General features: G+C 37.6%; 1 protein-coding gene across 1 annotated transcript in view; it reads right to left on the reverse strand.

Annotated features, from left to right (window-relative positions):
- Positions 1 to 12,153: 12,153 nt before the first annotated feature.
- LOC113233932 overlaps positions 12,154 to 15,464 on the reverse strand; it is a 32,524-nt gene continuing 29,213 nt past the window's right edge. The window contains exons 9-11 of the mRNA XM_026469168.1: positions 13,262 to 13,379; positions 12,462 to 12,638; positions 12,154 to 12,191 (exon numbers count right to left, since the gene is read on the reverse strand). Coding sequence (XP_026324953.1) covers positions 12,154 to 12,191; positions 12,462 to 12,638; positions 13,262 to 13,379 — 333 coding nt within the window. The remainder of the gene's footprint in view (positions 12,192 to 12,461; positions 12,639 to 13,261; positions 13,380 to 15,464) is intronic.

The following is a 15,464-nucleotide window of genomic DNA, read 5'->3' on the forward strand; positions in this document are numbered from 1 at the left end:
TTGCACACTCTATAAATTAATAACAAATAAAGTTCAAACCGAACATGAACTGGCAGGCTGATTTTTAATTTTTTTTTTAATTAAGAGTTTTGGTTTTGATACAAGGCGTTTAAGCCATGTCTTCGTTTAATTATCAGGATCCCTAATAAATATTTTCCATTGTGGTTCTACAACATTATTAAACAAGATATTTGAGCATGGAATTCAGTAAAACATCGGTGACTATAGAAATAAAAGTGAAGTGTATTCAAAACCACAGACAAATATTGTATTCTTACCCTACAGCTGTACAATCGACTAGGGATGTATGTCACCATGACATCCCCTTTCTTTTCAAACTTAAAATAAAACTAAACTTAAACTTCATTGACTTACATTTATATGGACGTGGGGTCCGCGCTAACAAGTATCCGAACTTATAGGGCGTTAAAATCGTATCTCTGTATACGTTAATCCCTTCTAATAATTTGTATTCTTTGCTCATTATTACTAGCACAAAAATTTTCTTATTTCTCTCTAACTCTTATCCGATTTTAGTTAACAACGTCAATAAGTACAAACACTACTGAATGTCCATAAATAAAATATATCTAGAATAAACTTAAGAACACTAGTTTTTAAGACTTTCCTGGATAGAACAATTTTACTAAAAATAATCAGTTGTTCTACAGATGAACTTAAAATAAGGACTATAAGAGTAACTCTTAATTAAGTTGTTTGGTATTAAGAAGGTGTTACAATTTTGACTTGAGTGAAATAAGTCTATAAGAACAATTTCTTTTTTCTAAAACCATTTATAGAGACCTATTACCTAAATCAATACCATATTAAGACTGTTTATAGATATAACAGTTTTAAGGCGTATAAAGTGTGCTCCTTGGGATGGCCACGGTTGACTAACTGACTGTTGGTACGTTTGAAAAACAAATATACACGTTTAAATCCGGAAAAATAGTTTCATTTCCTATGTGTAACAATCGCGAGAACCTAAGAACTCGATATATATTTAATTCTACATGAAAAACATCTAAATATGAATATCGATTATCTAAATATCGATTCTTAAAGCTAAACTAATTGCACAAAATATATTGCAGAAGTAATTATATATAGGATGAATATTGTAAATACAAACAAACAAAATACAGGTCAAATTATATTTATTAAGCATATAAGCACAGAAAGACAATATCTATCAAATTTAACGCTCTACAATAAGTACAATATTCACAATAACCGCTCACGCGATACATGCAGACGTAGACGCATACCACGAGCGGTTAGAATAGGTACATACCTACCATGTTTAAGGCAAAGCAACAGTTTATTACACATTTGTAGGGAAATTATAAAGTACTAACCCTGTCTTTCGATGGAGCAATGTATACTTTATATACACAAAGAAATATAATGACAATAAAAGAGAAATGAAAAACACAGAAATAGTTGTTGATATTACCTACGTAGGCGGTGCGTACATGTAGCTACACACTACAGTCACAGTATTAATGATTTATTGTAATGTCAACATAGTTTAATAACATACTAAATTTCAAGTCTATCCGATCACAGGAAGGGTGGAAGGGGGAATATTAAAACACTTACGTCATCTTTATTTCTCCCTGAAATATGATACATTTGTTCAACAATTACCTCATTCTGAACTTGTGAAGAAAATAATTATTTCGCGAAAAATAGCTGACAATATTCAGAAATATGTTCACATTTAAATGTCGTCTTAAAATTGCGAAGGCGACTCTGAGTTTCATTACGTGGGAATGGCCCCTGCTTTTAGAATTTTTCTGTTGTTTTTAAACAATATGACTTAAGCAAAAACTTGTTTATAATAGGAATGGAAACAATGTTAGTTACCACAAGTTGAAATTCAATCACATGACAGGTCGTTTAATTTTCCTATAAATAAAGTTTATTCGAATGAATATTATTTTGTCATTACAACTTGTTAATTTACGTATAAATTTAATACTTACCTCACACTATAAATTGTGAATAACATTAATTTATGATAGCATTTCAGGGCTCACCTCGCTGTAGAGATGAAAGAGACTCAGTCTTTTAAGGCGTTTTATAACGACTGACTCCATTTTACAGGACTCGACTCTAAAATTAAGACTGGGGGTTCAAGTTTTTATTAATTAGACTCAGTCGTTATACTAAAAGACTCAAAAGACTTAAACGACTTAAACGACTTAAACGGCTTGAACAACTTAAACAACTCGAGTTGTTTGCAAAGGACTTATACCTATGTTATGTCTTATTAATCTCGAAGTTTATGTAGTTTATGTATGCAGAGATAAAAACGTTCGTCTGCCCCGGTAACATGCGGCCGGGGCGTTTGTCACGCACGCAGCTATCGCGTTTTAGTAGCGGTCTGAACGAGGGCCTAGGGCGAAGAGATACGCGGGTCACATGAGTTTAAGACGGAAGCTATGTCCGGACATTGTCGCAAGACACTACGACTAGCATATTCGGCACTATCCCGGAGAGCTAGTAAAGGATAAGTTAGATATCCTCCGATCCCTCCGGATGCGTAGGTTTATGGGAACTGCAGAGACGCTTCGGCGTCGAGAAACGAGCGTGCCTACAGCTCCGCCACCAAAGAGGAGATTTGGTAGTTGACTTAGAGTCGACGGCTTAACTGCGGCAAGCGTTAGTTGCGCACTACGCAACTAAGTGAGCGTGCCTACGGCTTCGGAACCTATCTGAGACTATTTTCCAGAGGGTGCTGTACGTGTACCCGGGGCAGCTCAACCAAGGCACTAGCCTTTTGAGAACCAAATGAAGTCCGTGCAAACGGGCTGATCTGGGTCCGAGACCTGACTGAGAAGATCCATAGGGATATAAAATATAGGGGCTGTCTGCACATCTAGTCGAGAACAATAAATTCTCAGACATCTGGACAAAATAGCCCTCGATTATTTGATAATGAAAATTTCGTTGACACTCCCGTTGATCCTTATGCTACAGACATTAACGATTCCGATTTTTACTGGACGCCTCCTGAACCAAAACTTCACAAGGGAAACATCATTTTACATAGTACACGTACGTGAGTCCGAAATATCAGGAATTATTGTACTATTTTCATTTGTATAAATAAAAAATTGGACGCATGCCGCCACAGAGCGTTGCGCGATTCATGCGTCTCTGGAAGCATACCACACCTAGAGGTGCCGGTGATGATTTTATACCGATTTATCGGATATCGAAGTTATAACAGGTAAAAAAACTAATATTAATTGCTATTTCGGTAACTACTCTAGCAAACCATAAAGTTTTTAATACTTGGGTCTGTCATTTAAAAAAATAAACAACTTCAAAAATACATCACGATAATCATGTGAGCGTTATTGTTTGGGCTGGTGTTACGTAACCCTAATACAAGTAATACGTCGAGTAAGCACCGCCCCAATTCAGTATGGACAACGACCCATTGCACGAGGCGCCGATGCAGCATAACGTGACCGGCTGATGACATCAATCACCTCATCGTGGCTATTTTAAAATTAATAAATTCATTCTTGTACCTACCATCGGTCGAGTCTCATATTTTTATTGCATTGTAATTTTAATTATACTTTATTAAATAAAATTGATTTTTTTTGGATCTTCCGCTGCAAAACCACATAATTGGCGCAGTCGGTAGGATACCCACGGGTCGGTATTGGGTATTTAGAGTAAAATTATCGCACTTTTACACCCCTAAGCCGCCCGAGCAGGCTATCAAGTCGCGTTCCGGGTACTCGAACCTACAACGGGTTGCAGCAGAAGAGAATCCAGACATCGATTCAACCAGAAAAAGATACCAGATATTATGTTGATCCTCTTGGCCCTACATCTTTTCCTGCAACCAGCTCTAACGCAGGAAATAAAACTTGAGAATCTGGATGATGGACCCGGTGTATTACCATTTAAATTAGGCCCCACTAATATTATATCCAGCTACCATTCGTTTTTGCAATATGTCAATTTCCAAGATCTACAGAGTAAAATCAATTCCTTAAATAATCAACTATTTAATATAAGTCCTGACCTTAATAATAGTACATCTTCACTGTTCGAACCCCATGTTAACTATTTGAAAAGTAAACTAAAAACTTTATCTAAACAATTATTAACCTTTGAAACTATTCGTGTTAAAAGAGGACTTGTTGACGGTTTAGGGTCTGTAGTGAAAAGTATAACAGGCAACCTCGATTATACGGACGCGTTGCACTATGACAAAGTCATTAGAGATCTACAGAATAAAGAAAATTCTATTATATCCGAATTAAATAGTCACGTAAGTTTAACTAAAGAATGGTCATCTCAATATTCAAAAATTATCGATAGTATAGTCTCTAATCAAAATAAGATAGAATTGATCATGAATAAAATAAGAAATAGTGTAGCTACCAATGAATATGATTTAGTAAAGTACGCTCATTTAGCACAAGCATTTCTCATCATAGGAGATAATATAGATTTAGCATCTCAAGAGATAACAAAATTACAAAATAATCTCGCCTTCATTCGAAGTTCAACCATGCATCATTCCATTATTAGCCCAGACTCAATTTGAGATCTAAACAGTAAAGTCAAGACGTTGTATGGCGAAGGCAGTATAATAGATTTAGAAATAAGAGAATATTATGATATAATTAAGTTAGGTTCTTATTACGTAGGAAATAGTATAGTAATAGTATATAAGTTTCCTATTATATTACCCCAAACCTATAATCTTTACAAATTATCTATTATACCCAATAAGCAGTGTTGGGCGTTAATCAATTAAATTTCAATCAATAATTCAATCAGATTAAAAAATCAATTCAATTGATTTTAATTGCAATTGATTTCAATTGAATTGATTTTACTTGCAATTAAATTTGCAATTAAAATCAATTCCGGTCGGTTGGGGGCCCCGGTTGGGAACCCCGCTTGGGGGCCCGGTTGGAAGCCCCGGTTGGGGGCCCCGGTTGGGGACCCGGTTGCGGGGCCCTGTTGGGGGGCCCTGTTGGGGGGCCCGGTTGGGGCCCCGGTTGGAGGCAGGTTGGGAGCCGCGTTGGGGGCCCGTTTGTGGGGCTCGGTTGGGGGCGCCCGGTTGGAGGGCCCCGGTTTGGGGGCCCCGGTTTGGGGACCCCGGTTTGGGGGCCCCGGTTTGGGGGCCCCGGTTTTAGGGGGCCCGGTTTGGGGTCCCCGGTTTGGGGGGCCCGCTTTGGGGTCCCCGGTTTGGGGTGCCCGGTTTGGGGTCCCCGGTTTAGGGCCCGGTTAGGGGGCCCCGGTTGGGGACCTGGTTCGGAGCCATCAGGCCCCTTTACTGGCCCCTAACCGGGCCCTCAACCGGGGCCCCAACCGGGCCCCCAACCGTGCCCCCAACCGGGCCCCCCAACCGGGACCCCCAAACCGGGCCCCTAAACCGCGGCCCCCAAACCGGGGGCCCCAAACCGGGGTCCCAAACCGGGGCCCCCAAACCGGATCCCCAAACCGGAGCCCCCAAACCGGGGCCCCCAAACCGGGACTCCCAAACCGGGGCCCCCAAACCAGGGCCCCCAACCAGGGGCCCCAACCGGGGGCCCCCAACCGTGCCCCACAAACGGGCCCCCAACGCGACCCCCAACTGGGGCCCTAACCGGGGCCTCCAACCGGGCCCCCCAACCGGGGCCCCCAAACGGGACCCCAACCGGGACTAACTGACCCCCATATGCCCTATAAATTTATCATAATTGTCAGTTTTAATTGTTAATTGTTAATTAAAAACATTGAAAAGATTGAAAATTGATTAATTGTTAATTGTAGATATTTGCGATTAACGATTGATCAATTGTTAGTTGCGAGAACCGCAATTAACAATTGATTAATTGTTAATTGGGGTTCTCGCAACTAACAATTGATCAATCGTTAATTGCTGTTTCGCAATTAACAATTAATCAATTGTCAATCTTTAATTGCCAGAACAATTAAATTTTGCCCAACACTGCCAATAAGAATCATGAGATCCTTATTCCGTTGTCCCCATTCCTCGCTTTCCATCCGAAAGATTTCAAGTACATAGAGGCAGAATGCCCGAAGACGAGTAAAGGGTATCTATGTGAGGAGATGCGCAACCTGCGGAGCCAGACGACCCCAGACTGTATTCATCAGCTGATTACTACTCAACAAAGAAGTCCTGCATGTAGCCCAGTCACCATTTTACTAGAAAATCCAGCCTTCGAGGAGCTCGACGACAAGCACTACACAGTCAACTTTCCGAAACCAACCAAGGTGCATTTATCCTGTGGACAAGATCTACATCAGATACTTCAGGGTAGTTACCTCATCATGATTCCACACAGATGCTACGTCGAAACACCAGAGTTCCTAATCTCCAATACTAAAGATCGTATAAAAGGACAAGCCATGAAGATTATGGACTTACCGGAGAAATCTAGCATCACGTCACCTATAACACCACCCTTCAAGCTAAATTCTATAAATTTAGATAATCTACATGCAACCAATTCTAAGATTGCACTGCAGCCTCCGCTGAAGCCGCTTGTCGCCACCGACTACAGCCTGTATCATACAACTATTCCAATGTATGCATTACTATTCGGTGCATGCGCACTGACCGGCGTCATGTTGTATCGAAAGTACACAAACAAGACTAAAATCAAAAAAGATGATTCACAAGAGGTTCGCCCCCCACATCCAGGAGTCTATGCTATTCCAAGTTTAACAAGATCGGAGACGACACAACTTCCAGCTCAATTTACGACAAAGATCTGCAATAGTCGCTGCACTGGGGGTGGAGGTGTTACGCAACCCTAATACAAGTAATACGTCGAGTAAGCACCGCCCCAATTCAGTATGGACAACGACCCATTGCACGAGGCGCCGATGCAGCATAACGTCACCGGCTGATGACATCAATCACCTCATCGTGGCTATTTTAAAATTAATAAATTCATTCTTGTACCTACCATCGGTCGAGTCTCATATTTTTATTGCATTGTAATTTTAATTATACTTTATTAAATAAAATTGATTTTTTTTGGATCTTCCGCTGCAAAACCATATAATTCTGGTGATTTCGGTGTTTATTTATTGAAAACGTACAGTAAGTAGCGTTTTTTAAGTTTACCCTGAATATAAATGTTTATAAACTATACTTTAAGGAGTAATTTCATGGTAAACGTTAGAACCACTCAAACGGAATATTATCATATTTATCCAAGTACACCAAAAATTTCATTAGTGCTTTTTAAGTGCAGGATTTGCGGTGTATTACTGCATTTTATTTGAGATGTTTTGTTGGTAGTACGGAGGGTATTTATTTAGCAATGCAGAATAATAATTTTTATTTATAAAAACTTGTACTTAAACTGAATGCTTTTTTAATTTGCGAAACCAGACAGCCGCCATTTTGCGGTAGGTTTATCCTATCTTTAAGGGCCGTGTAGGTGGGGGTAGCGCATTGCGTAAGCGGCTAACATAAAAACTCTCTATAATGTGTTCAAAAACCGCAAATTACGTCCAGCATAAAGGTAAACTGTTTTGTTACAACAAATTTCTTATCTGTGAAAATGTTATTATTGCTTCATACTATCATCGAATTCGATGTTATTATTACATCAAATTTCGAACATCTCTGAAAAACTAAACAATTTAATTAGACCTCAATTCTAATATCAGTCGAAATTAAGTTTTATTCGAAATGAAATGTCAATAGCAAATAATTTTGACAATTTCACACGTCACTTGGTATCGAACGATATGATAGTTGGGGCCGATTCTAGTTTGTATATGAATTAAAAATAAAAACTACGATTGTGTGAGATGCGTAAGAATTTGCCGCCATTTCGCCAGTCACATCATAGAGAGCTTATAATATGTGTGTAGATAAAACAGTGTATGTAACTGTACACAATTAGGCATTAAAACACTCGTGAGATGTTTAAATGAACCCTCACTCGCGGATTTACTGTTTTTCATTATGTAACTGTCACATAAACTACTATTTTTATTGGTTTTTATTAATCTTTGTTAGATTATACATTTTTTTTATAAGAAAGGAAAAAAAGACCTTGAAGAATATAAATTAAATAGTTTTATATTTTTTGAAAGTCATCAATTTCATCAATCGTAATTCCATTGTTTATATCTTAAAAAAATAAATAAATTACTAATTTTTTTTCATACTTTTTTTTCTATGATCTTCATCAGGTTCATGTGAAGATGTAGAAGATGAAGTTGCTGAGTTAGGTTCAGTACTAGATTGACTAGCAGATTCCGTGGTAGAATCTTCTGAACATTCTTCTGAAGTAGTTCCAGAAGTACATTTCTCTATCGTATAATTTTGTGGGGTGGCAGCTAAAATCTCGAGGGTTCGTAATTTTTCCTTTTCGTCAATATCGTATTCATTTAAAAATTTCATTGGTATGTTATATATGCGATTTTTACCCGGTTGTTGTGTACAACTACTAATAATACGTTTTCCGCAATCTGTATTTTTCATCCGAATAATAAACCGTCGTATAACGGAACCCAGGTTAGTACATTTCTTAACTTCAACTTTTTGCATTCTGAAAGAAAGAAAACGGTGTTTTTATAGTGTCACATCCTTCATAAATATGTTGCTAAATGGTAAGTTTGCAAAGCTTCAGAATCACGTAACTCGCGCCATAGTACATAATAGGCAAATTGCAACAATGTTTCTTTTCTATATAATAATAATCCCCCAGGGGATTGTAGCAGGGGATTTAAATGGAAGGGGGTAATAGTCAAATACTTATAACCTTAGAATAATAAAAGCTTATGACGATGGTTATATGTTATGCAAGGCTGTGAAGTTGTTGTTTAACGCGAGTGCTTGTATTGATACCAGAGCAAACGAAGGAGACCAAGATTGAATCACGAGCGAAGCGAGTGGCTCAAAAATAGAATCTTGAGCGTAGCGAGGGTTTCACAGTACGAGACGCAAAACAACTTTGCTGCCGAGCGAAACACACAACTTTTCACCTCACTATAGCGAGGAAAATGGTAGATGGAAGAAAAACAGTTGAACTATAACAAATCAGTTTAATATTATATACCAAGAATATAAATATACCAACGGATTTATATTAAGTAAATAATGTACGACAAATCGCGTAGTTTAACGTATTCTTATGTTTTTTGTTTTCATCGAAAGAAAAAGTTATTATTTACTCATGTAACCGCAGTCCATCGTCAAGTTCGAATTTCACAAACCTTTTCCACGCTAGCGTGAAACAACGTTTTTGCGCGCAGATTTCTAGAAACAGAATAAAGTCTTTCCGAGCTAGTGAGGTGAAAAATATTTTTAACCCAAACCTACGCCTAGTAGTCGGAATTAAATCGTGTAGTTCGCATCGCACACTCTCCGTGATATACCCTATAAAATACCGATCAATTTTTGTTACCAAAGTTGATTTATATTTTTAAGTATGTTTATGGATAGGTTGTATTTTTGTTAATTTATTTTGATTCTAAAATTTGGCCACATTGCTAATTGATGAATATAGTTATATTCCTAGAACGAGTTTTTTCTTTAATGACTTGTAATCTTAGGGTGTATCCTCAATTTTACTATATATATTTTTATCCAAAGTGGTTGATTCAAAGCTTTCACTAAATATTATGCGGAATCAACCAAAGTCATTTGAGGTTATAATATAGACTCTTAAACCGTAGTAGTAGCACGGATTTATATTTATTCCATACTAATTGATACGGTGAGTCTCAAACGCGACGGTGCTCCCCTGTATGATTTTTTGTTACTATAAAAAGCTGCTTGATCGAGAGTTGTGTCTACCGCCCTCAAAATGCCTAACATCTATCACACGACAACATCATTCACTATGCAGCAAAGGCATGCAAGGCCCGATTCGTGAATCGTGGGAGCCCTAAACAAATAAGTAATAAAATTAAATTGATTTATTTCAGGTGACACATAGCATTTATTAAATATTAAATTGTATAAATTTTTAAAATTCAATTGAAATTAGAATATTGCAAATTATAAATAATAAAATATGAATCAAATGCGCTAAAAACTAACGTAAAATTACAAGTCTGGACAAAATGTAAAAGCTTGGATTACATTAAAATTAACAAATTATAATAAAATTTACATTAAAAGTTATTTATTTAACGAAAATCAGTCTCTATATCTATTGCCACTATACTATGCAAATAAAAGATTAACTCACGCGATGGGCATCAACTTCACGGCCTTGGCCGCAGTCTTTCTCTCTCTTTCAAAGCAACACAATGTGGCAAAAATGAAAGTGAGGAAAAGCCCGACTCCTGGGCCGGCTATCAAGGCCTGTGCTAAATAACTCTAAAAAAATCAAATATGACTGAATTATGATCATAAAATCGACTGACTAGTGGCTAGATTCATTAGCCTCTTTTTGGCTATCTTCCCACCAGAGATGTGCGACGTAGCGAAGCAGTGTGCGAGGAAAAAATCCACCAATAGGATTACTTCATTTTCATTTTTAGCACAGCTCCGGTGGAAAAGGGTTAGCCGAGCTAAGTATTTGTACATACAAAATAGCGAGAAATGTGTGCGAGGGATGCAGGCGAGGAATGTGTGCAAAACGATGTAGGAAACCAGAGCTACTGAAAGTAGGACACTAAGGCGATTATCACACTGCACCGCGCCCGCGACGGAGCGCGGATCTGCGATTTTTAACGTTATACTGAAGTACCTCAGTTTGTACGGAAAACACGCGCCGTCGAATACAATGACAACGCTTCGCCCCGCGACGGTGAGCGGGATGAGGAAACGCGCGCGGTGGCAGAGACGCAGATTAAACCGCGCGTTGACACGCGCGGTTTAATCTGCGCGGAGGCAGCGATCTAGCGGCCCCGCGCCACTAAAAGTACTTACTCGCTTCGTAGTTGATCGTTGTAGTGATTTACATGTACCTAAGATGCTTCTTTGACAAGAATGGTTAATAATACAGCACTCATTCAGGACGCTGCAATTATATTGTCCATTTGGTTTTTGTTTACTCAAATAAAAAGACACCGAAGAAAACATTCAACTTCATTACAAAGATTGAAGAAAATATGAAGATTAATTTTTCAACTACACACGTATGTCAACTGAATCTTTTGATTATTTGTTAGGGAAAATCCGAACGACAATTACTGGAATAGACACAAATTGATTAAAAATCTGCGCGGTATTGTGGAGCGCAGTGTGCCATACCCTGCGGTGCGGTAAACCAGCGCGCGCCGCGCTCCCGCGCAGAGAAGCGTTGTCGGTGTGTTCGACAGCGCGCGTTTTCCATACAAATTGAGGTACTTCGGTACAACGTTAAAAAACGCAGCACCGCGCTCAGTCGGGGGGGCGCGGTGCAGTGTGTTAATCACCTTACTTGTAACTTTTGTATACATGGTTTTCGCGAAACGAAAAGGAGTCTAGGCAATGCAGTAAGCATTTCAATAATCAAACAGTCACTAAACCTTAAATTATTCATGAATTTAAATAGTTTGCATGAGGTAGAGGTAATGTGGTATAGTGTAAAATGTGGAACTTCGAAAACAACACAAACACTTCTTATAAAAACTGGTGTGCACGCCACTCGACCACGGAGACCGTTATACTTTAAAACATAAATACAACGTGAGTACACAACGTGAAGACCCTATGGACACGGCGTATTTCATACGGCGTCGTAGAGGCTCAAAAAGCAGATTGTTGCGTTTGTATCGATACAAACGCGCGTAAAACGTGACAAGACGCGCGTGAGAAGCGCGTTTGAAGCTTGTCTGTATGGAACATAGGTTGCAAGCAAGAAATCAAAAACATAAAACAATAAAGTTTCCTCGATAGACAAAAATCACGAAATGACCTCTAATTTTAATTTTTTTTCCATTTATCCTCGAAATGCTACAGGTTATTAGGACATAAATTAGATAATTAATTATATTTATGCATGATCGACAATTATCACTACGGATTTTTTTAAATCCCTTTAGTTTTAGAGTTATTCCGCTAAAACGAATTTGGTACTTTTAATGCGCAAAATTCGACATCTCCTGTCGCATGTCACGCGAACTTCAGGCATATATTTGTTTCACAAATTTGGGCGGAGCCAACGTCAAAACTTTTTTGAATTTGTGAACTTGTGCAAAGGTTTACTCGTTGCGAATGCAACGCGTTTGAATCGCGTCATCTGCGCGTTGTCGGCACGTATAAAATACTTGTGCATAGACTCTAAGCAGTGATAGTCCTTGGGAGAATAGTTGCATCTCAATTGAGTGATTTACGGTTCGAACTATATGACTTTAATAATTCTAAGTTAGACAGCGATAGAGAGAACATCTTGACGAAACTTGTAAAACTCTCAGAGGAAACCCGTGCCCAACAGTGGAATGTACAATAAGAGTTGTTTCTGTTTGTGTTGATTCTGTAGTTACCTTAACCGTAACGTCACACAGCATACGTAAATTTTCACTGTAGTCTCTGGTCGTTTCTTTACAGTATTTCAATATTGTATAATTATAGTCCTGCCACGTTCGATTGAACTGTTCCATCAAATATTTACAATCTCCTATTTTACGTCGTATGCCGATAAAAGTTTTGTTATAGCCCCAGTAATAATTATTAGTTTTCTGAAATACTGCAATAAGATTTTATTTATTAGTTACATGAACTCTAGCCTTAACTAGAATTCATATTTACGATTAACAGATTATTTTGAAACAATGGCGACTTTTAGCAGCGCGTCTACAGCGATTCAGTAGCTAATCGTCTTTCTTGTGAGTGTCTAACGTGCGACTTAAGCGGCGTTACAATTGCGATACACGTTCTTGATAATTCAACATTTATGGGATTGCATCGCTTCAAACCCATGACTCAATCGCGCGTTTCGCGGCTATAAGTTGCCGTGCGTTCGCTCTTAGACGTTTTGTAACAGAATTGTGGTATTAATTTGTGGTTGTCTATGAGTGTGTCCATGACACAGGGTTTCCCTAGTGCGAGGCTATGTTGAGTGTATGCGTATATATTGACGAAACTAACAAAGCTGCAATGTAAATGGATAAGGACCAAAAAGTGAAGCGTGATTTGAGCGAATGTAGATGAAAACGTGGGGAGGGGTAAACTTCGAAAAAAGTTTCTCAATCAGACTAAGGATGTTTAAAAAAAGCCAAATGGTTTACTGGCCATTGTTTTGGGTTTGCAAGAATTAACTCCGTTATTTTTGTGGGTAATTAGTAGTTGCCACATGGCTATATTACTTACTAGTAATTATATTGTAAGCATTTACAATAGCATTGGATAGAGTATTCCATTCATTTTTCCAACGATAATTTGTATTTATATTCCCAATACTGTCACAATGTTGGAAAAGTTCTACAGCCTGCAAGTATAAACGAGAATATACATATAGATATAAAACAATGGATCAGTACATTAACTAAATCCGATTTTCTTTTTTTATTACCATCACACTGCCCCGCACTACGCAGCGGAGTGCGCGAGACGACAGACTATGCGCCCGCACTCCCGCGCGGAGACGTGTTGTCAATGTATTGTACGGCGCGTGTTTTCTATAGTACAAATTTTCTAGGATGATCCCTGTGACACTTCACAAAATTCTACATAATGTAACCTTGTAACGACGTCCACTAATTTAAGTATTTTATAAACTATTTTTGCAAGTCTCGCTTTTAAGTGAATAACATTTGTTTAAGTCAATACATAAAATTAAAGTAAAAGTAACACCGAATTAGTGAGAAATGAGCAAAGAAACATTTTTTTTTAAATTAATTTATTTTTGTAACGGACAAAGGTCATTAAGGATCTTTGATACAGCTGAACAGATATTCATCAAACTTAGCTAAAAACTATCATGATTAAATTAGCATTCAAATAAAAAGGAAATGCTTTAAAGAATATCAATAAAAAGTTTTCGATAATTAAATTAATAAATATATACTGCGTACACGAGTTTAACCGATTAGGTAATTAATTTTGAAAAGTTTTTAATCTACGTTATGAGTCTCAAATTTATTAAAATATCAATTGAAATGGCATTTCAATTTAGTTAGTGTTTACACCGTCAGTGTACAAATAATACAAACCACTTCATACACCTATACAAAGTTTTCGAGAGGCAGGAGACTCCATTAATTTGTTTCTTGCGATCAATATAATCTCGTAGACGCACTACAAATAACCGCACTTGACTGTTGAGGACAATCTTTTTGAGTTTTTTCAACATGGCTGAACAACAACAGCGAAATCAAACAAAACAAACTAAAAGTCAACAAATAAAAACAAAAACAAATAACTTTAACAGAGAACACGGCAGGGAATAAATCTTTAATAGGTGGCACATACAAAGCGTCATCACTCGTACTAAAACTAATTACATTGACACATACATGTCAAGATTAACGTCAAAAGTATTCTTGACCAATTTCATACATTTCAGAACGCTATAATTGGTTGCATATGCAATTATGATTGTTCACTATTGCTGGCGATGGGTATTAAATCATAAACAAAGACTGCATTAACATTTAATTTATTTCTTCTCCAGTACCTACTCCATAGGAATATCGGATCGGATATCGGAAACAAAATAAATATTATTTATACACAATTCATGGGAGTTCATTATTTTAAAAACTCAATTGTTATGTTTTTTAAATCCGTAATATTATAGAAGGCTGTATAAAAGAGGATTTTTGCTTCAAAAATCTATCGACTTTACCTCGTCCCTATGAAAACGTCAAATGAAGGGTCACAGAGAAAATTTGTTGTATATACAAAGTGAGGTACCTTTCAACCCGAACACTAGCGGAATTGTCCTCAGTGGGACAGAAGCCAAAACAACAAAAAAAATACAAAGTAAGATACTTCGATAGAACGTTAAAAAACGCAGCTACGCACACCGTTGCGTAACGCGGAGCAGTATGATAATGGCTTTATGCATAAGATAGTGTCAAAAAAATACGATAGCAAAACTATTTTTTGCTTTTCCGCTTATTTAAAATTATTAAACGGTGTAATTTTAAGGTAAAGGCTCAACATGTAGCCAGGTATTATCACAAGGGAGTCGTCACGAAAACCCGCTCGAATCGCCCCGATGGGAAACGCACAACGTCTTTTTAGTACTTAACACATGAATGTAATTTTTTTTCTGACCGGCTTAACGCGATTCCATGTAGATAAACGTGGTGACTCCCTAACAGTCATGCTTTGATTGGTTAGTACAAAATTTTAAAGTCCAAATTGTTATACAATTATAGCCACTATTATCGTAGTACAATAGGAACAACTCTAGTCTGTTCAGCACGTACATGCCTATACTCGGAACGTAGAGTTGTTATTATTATTATTTTAGTTGTACCTGCATGTTGTAACCAAAAAAAATAACTATGTAATAACCTTTGTTAATTGTTGTAGATACGTATTTTTATACTTTTATACCAGCATT

This window comes from Hyposmocoma kahamanoa, unplaced genomic scaffold (assembly GCF_003589595.1).
Source record: "Hyposmocoma kahamanoa isolate Upper Pololo Valley unplaced genomic scaffold, ASM358959v1 80, whole genome shotgun sequence".
Taxonomy (NCBI): Eukaryota; Metazoa; Arthropoda; class Insecta; order Lepidoptera; family Cosmopterigidae; genus Hyposmocoma; species Hyposmocoma kahamanoa.